This window comes from Juglans regia, chromosome 10 (assembly GCF_001411555.2).
Source record: "Juglans regia cultivar Chandler chromosome 10, Walnut 2.0, whole genome shotgun sequence".
Classification (NCBI taxonomy): Eukaryota; Viridiplantae; Streptophyta; class Magnoliopsida; order Fagales; family Juglandaceae; genus Juglans; species Juglans regia.
This window is the reverse complement of record NC_049910.1, coordinates 27,405,718-27,411,616: the sequence shown is the minus strand read 5'-3', so window position 1 is coordinate 27,411,616 and position 5,899 is coordinate 27,405,718. Positions and strand designations below refer to the sequence as shown.

The window sequence follows — 5,899 nt, the reverse complement described above, 5'->3', positions numbered from 1 at the left end:
CATGAGAAAGACAAGCTAGAAATATAAAAAATAATTTGATAGAAGCAAAATTATAAATATTTGGAAATTTAAGGTTCGAACGTAGCATGAATGATGTACTTAAAATATATTTGGCACCGCGTTCTTCGAATGTAAAAGGTGGATAAAAATGATACCGACATAAAAAAATTATTTTTTTAATGTTGAAACCCACCCTTTTTCCAATAAAGTGAGCTAAGCTTCACACTTTATAACTACATATAGCGTTACTCTATCCATTTTAATGAATTCCCACAGTTACTTTTTATTTCATGCTCATATTCAAAATGTTTGTCCCTTCTAATGCACTCTAGACCTGGCGATGGCTAGAAAATGCATTTATAGTTTTTAACTTTTCTTGATAATTCATGTCCATAAGAATTGCCAACGTTTTAATATTTCAAAATAAATTTAGAGCTCAATTGCTTGCTGTATAAAATGTATCTTATAAGGCTCAATGCGCCCACTTTCCCCGCGGGCGACGCAACTCAAGGAGTGGTGGTGCACTATGGGGAAGGTCCTTTAAGTAGATGACTTGTTGGGTTGTTAGAGAGTGCGTTCTGTAAGAAAAATGAATATTTATGATGAATTATTTATGACTAGAATAACTATTAATTTGTGACGAGAAGAAATGCATTTTTATAAGAAATTGTTATTTTTGTAGGAAATAGTGATCACAAGGATTATTGGGAATACTAGATGTATGTCAATACTGGTTGCATGGTTCATGAGGTACGTACCAATTATAACCTATGCGAACAATACAAAAGAAGAAGAATAAGACCTTTATTAAAAACTTCCCCGAACAGCAGCACTGGTCTCGTTTTTATGACCATAGCTAGCCTTGTACAGACAAAGCAAAATACAGAAGTCAAAAACATGAGATGATTCAATAAACAAGTCAAGAAAACATAAAAACATGAAAAGTAAAAACAATTGTAAAATATTTTTTTAATTGTTTACAAAATTTACTTCTAAGAAAATTTTTATTTTGTAAAGTGCATTTTATTTTGTAGAAAATAATTTGAAAATAAATTATTTCTTAAATGTAATATTGCACTAGTGCGTGCTTTATCTTTTTTGAGGATTCTTATGGGTAATTTTATATTTTTAAACAGAAAATGGGGTACATTACAATTTTTGGATAGGTTGGAAAGATTGTTGAAATTTATAGTTTATAAGGAGCTCATAACTATCACTCCAATACTATACTTTATCACTACCACTTGTCCTTAATTGTAACGATCGAAGATGGCCGGTGCATATAATAAGTACTACGTACGTGTGTGCATGCTTTTGTGCATTTTCTAATTAACACATTCATTAAATTGGAGCATGTTTTAGAACGAAACGGGAATTAGAGAAGAATCGTACAAACAAAACATGCAAAGTTTTAAGCATGAAAAACTTCTGAAATTGCCACACGTACAAGAACATTAAAAAACACGTACATGGATCCATTCCATAACATTAGCCACTGCTTATTACCAACGTAGTCAAGATGTGATGCATATAATTGCATATCAATCTTCCTAACATAAGTGGCGGAATGGTTACAATAACAACTGCATGCAAACGAAAAAAACATCATACACTAGATCAGGATCTTTCCAACATAATTAACGATTGAGATGTCCATTTCCTGGTACGTAGGCTCCTTTAAATTAAAGCGTTTGGTAGCATTCCATGAAACATTTATCGAAGCCAAAATCTTTCACATCTGCTTTCCACTGCTCAAAATTTTCCAAGACATTCAGAATTTTTGTCCCCTGATCATCAACTACTATCTCGCCAGGAGTACCTTTCCAGAGCTCAACCCGTCCAGTACTGTTACTTTGTTCAATCAATTTCATATTTATCCGAATGTCCGGATCACTATTTGAAGCCAGATACCCACGAATTATATCTAAATGATGAGTAAATTCTGCCTTCAAGGTGTTGGCAATTCCATAGCACTTGAAAGTGTAATTCTTGCTATCCTGATGATGTTGAACAAGATATGTCAAACCTAAAATTGTGTTAATGGAAAGTACACTATGCATAGATTCTCTTTAAAACAACATATATGATAGCTAAGTTGATGTGTATGCATTTCTCGGGCCAAACCCCTTCCCATCTCTTTCCATTTATTAGAATTATCTCATGCAGCCTCTCAAGTTCCCTCTCCATTTCCCTTTGGCAAGTCGGTTACAGGAAAACCACCACCAAATTGATGGAATCTATTTCTGTTATTCATTCTTTATTTTATTCATTTATTCATTTTCTGCTGTATATATATACTACAGTACATTGTAAATCAATAAAATAAAAAATGAATAACAGCAATGGATTCCATCAATTTGGTGGTAGGTGGTTCTCCTGTCACCGACTTGTCAGAGTGAACTTGAGAGGATGCATGAGATAATTCTAATACCATTTATGTGTACGTATGCATGTATTTAGAGTTTCGAAAACAACTTTACCTGCCTCGGGCCACTGTTTGGCATGGTCAATCTCCCCCTATTTTGACGACGCAATCCTTCAGGCATTATCGCTTTTTCAGCTTCCGCCGTGAAAGGGAAGGCCTTCATTCCGAATAGCCGAATCATGCGGAGAGCATTTGGATGCACCACCTCCCCTTGTGGGTTTATCACCACGACGATAGGCTTATTCTTTAAGCTGCAATATTCATTCTTCATGATCTGGATGTCTGCTACTGTTGGTGGAAAACCCTGTAATATGTACCACGGCATTTTGGACTGCAACATGTCGAACTTCGCTTGCATGTCATCGGTCCAATGCTCCACTATTGGGATCCATACAATTTCATACGGTTCATCCTTATCTCTTATCCCATCAAAAATGGGCTTTAAAATCGAGATTTCTTCAACGGAGATGTCCATGACGTCCGAAATGAACAATAAAACATTCTTATTTTTCAGCACATCGATACTCAGCTGGGTTTGCATATTAAACAGTTAAGAGTAGAAATGAGTCAAATAAATAATGTTAAACTGATTAATGTGATCACTACTGCACATATTTTAAACGAAGTAGTAACATAAGATACCTTACTTGAGCCTTTAATTTAATATATCTACTTGTGTTATTGTTTAAAGATATTTTTTCTTAAATGAAGAGGACCTACAGATCAAAAGAATTAATTGGGTGTTTGCTAGTATTGTAAAAAAAAATAAAAGGTGGATAATACAACTGCCACTACTACCAGTGCCGTCTTGAAAGCCTCCACAATTTTTTTAGGTGTTTCTGGAAGTTCCCTCAATACCCAATATTTGTCCACTTCGCCTGTAGTTAACAAGGATATTTGCATTGTCAGCTAGCATTGTAGACCATGTTTAAGACATTATATATATAGTTTGTGCAACGGGTTCAAGGCAGTACTGTTTCCTCAAGGACGTACGAAATCAGCGTAATGGCTAACCTCTTTGTTGTTCGAATTGATCTTCTACCTGCGTCTCTTGTATGTTCCGGGTTCTCTTCATCTTCTCAGACAAGGGCGATAGTTCCAGTGTCTTGTCCCTGAAATTAGGCAACCATGGTCATTTGCACTAGGTTAAAAGGGTCAAATATTACCTTATTTTTACTCCCCTTTTGTAGACCTACAAACACAAGGTGCTATGATTTGTGACATGGATGGCGAATCACATTCTTAAGATCAGCATATACAGCACGTACGTACATATCAAGTACGGACAAAGAACTTACTCATCACTGCTAAGGCAATACATTTGAGTCGTGCAAGCAACAACAGTTATGATAGCCCAAAAGACATGCACTGGGATACATTTTGCTAAAGTGGTCGTTGCAAGTATATTTCTGTAGTACTTTTCCGCCAACTCAGATGTCAATTCCAACTCTGCAAAGCTTCTTATTACTTCCAACGTGTTCTCGATCAACTTGCGCACCTCAATCACTTTCTGGCATTTTTTAAGGTCTGGGCGTTTTGACATGGCAGGTACACGGTGTGTGATTCCCACTGACTCAGCCAGATGGTCCAGAGAGTCGTGTAACTGCGCAAGGCCCCAGAAATCTCCATAGTCCAAAGCAAAAGCCGCAATTACCAGCACTGCCTTCTCAGCCCATGAACAGCTTGAGAGCTTGTTTAGTATGGAAATTGTTGTTTTGAGTTCATTTCCCCCACCAGGAGCCTTGCATGCAGCCAGCTGACATTACAAATGATGGGAAAATGTTGAGATAATTATAACTCGACAGTAAAATGATCACTTTCTTTCTCTTTTGGGGATCGAGGTTGGGAAAAGGTAAAGAAAAACGGTGGCCATTTTGCCAAAAAAACCTCTAGGTGTGAAGAAAACGAAGTGCATTTTGTTGTAATTACCTCGGACGAAATTTGCTGGAGTTTGCCCAATAGATCATCAGAACTGTTGTAGCTGTAGCCCTCCAAATCCTGTCTCTCCAGGTCTTGATGAGGAGGATGATCAGTACCCTATTAACAGATAAACTTGAGAAATTAAAAACAGAAACGCATAATCTGCTGCCTCAATTTAAAATAAAAATAAAATGTCGTGTATGTGTCCACTTATAGAATATAAATGTTTCATGGGGTTAGAAGGGAAAAGAAAAGCGAAAAAAAATGCATATAAATTAATAATATGAACGGTACGTCGGAGTTACATATATACCAGTAAAACATTGTCAACCATACTGAACGAAAGGTCAAGAATTCGTTTGATGTGAGAGAAAAAATTTCCTAAACGTTTAAGGTTTTGGAGAGAATCATCGGACATGGATGACACGCTTATAAGGTGCAGTACACCATTCATGGTTTGCTCTACATTTTCTGGAAAAAGGATCTCATGGTTGGCCATAGTATTGTCTGTTACAAAGCACACTGAGACGTAGGTTAGAAATTCAGGTTTGCGAAAAAGGAGATAAGTTTGATCGTGTCATTAATAGTGCAACCGCGTGGCCTATTTATAGCAATAAGAGGAGTTTTGTTTTTGTTTTTTTTCTTTTCTCGGGTGAACCATTTTTAAATTGAGAATTGTTACGGATATAAAGAATTTATATAAAATAAATTCATAAATTCATATAATTTTATAAAATTTATTAGATGATCTATTTTATAATAAAACAACTTTACAATTTGTTGCACTAAATCATGATATTTTGTGACTTTATTTTTAAATAATCTTTTCGTAATTAAAGTATTTTCTAGCTAATTGAAGCGTTAATTAGACTTGATCTCCCTTGTTTGCGCAGCTTGTCGCGATACTTTGTTCTACACCAGAGGTAAATCACGTGAATATATAGTTGCCTTGAATATAAAGAAAAACTGGACATTTAACTACTTGCATAAAGATTACAACCATGCAATTTACTCTGATCTCCGGTCTCAACACTCATGTCTCTAGGAAACACCTCATAGCTAGACAGTACTCTAATCTACCATTTGTGCTTTGGGAAATGTTTGCTTTACAATAAATGGCCTTATACAGTAAATTTTATGCACTAACGTAGTTTATTGTACGTAATCCATTAGATTGTATTACGTGCATTACATTCAGCACAAAAACGTGCAAATTTATTTGTATAAGATTTGGGCGTAAACCTAATACTTCTGATCTTCTACTTTTCCTCACTGAAAAAGAGTTCTTCCCTCTCCCCAATGTTTATAAGTTTTTTATAGTTTTTTATAGTTTTATTTCCCATGACGAAAACCCATGCAGAAACACACCACCCCACGCTTCTCCCTAACCATCAGTCTGTCTATATACTGAGAAATCGTTAGAAAATTATTGGTGCATGAGGCTCATCATGCGCAGTACTCAAGACGGTCTTGTGTGAGCTAATTCACGTCCCACTGCATCTCCACACCTTGCCAGTATAACACATGTGGCCCTAGTGATGACATGATCATATT

At 35.9% G+C, this 5,899-nt stretch overlaps 1 protein-coding gene across 1 annotated transcript; it reads right to left on the bottom strand.

The window, feature by feature from the left end:
- Window positions 1-1,433: 1,433 nt before the first annotated feature.
- LOC108979236 (protein SIEVE ELEMENT OCCLUSION B-like) lies at window positions 1,434-4,892 on the bottom strand. The gene is made up of 7 exons (XM_035694537.1): window positions 4,659-4,892; window positions 4,355-4,462; window positions 3,724-4,181; window positions 3,440-3,537; window positions 3,224-3,303; window positions 2,481-2,954; window positions 1,434-1,997 (listed from the first exon to the last, which is right to left on the bottom strand). The coding sequence occupies exons 1-7, from the start codon at window positions 4,842-4,844 to the stop codon at window positions 1,683-1,685; spliced, it is 1,719 nt and encodes a 572-aa protein (XP_035550430.1). The 5' UTR covers window positions 4,845-4,892; the 3' UTR covers window positions 1,434-1,682.
- Window positions 4,893-5,899: the final 1,007 nt, after the last annotated feature.

Bases quoted from the DNA above. Each gene is read 5' to 3' on its own strand.
- LOC108979236 (XM_035694537.1), bottom strand. From the start codon at position 4,844: ATGGCCAACCATGAGATCCTTTTTCCAGAAAATGTAGAGCAAACCATG. The intron at 3,304-3,439 runs GTTAGCCATTAC...TGTTAACTACAG, and splicing joins TCAATTCGAACAACAAAGAG to GCGAAGTGGACAAATATTGG. The intron at 2,955-3,223 runs GTAGTAGTGGCA...ATGCAAACCCAG, and splicing joins AGGCTTTCAAGACGGCACTG to CTGAGTATCGATGTGCTGAA.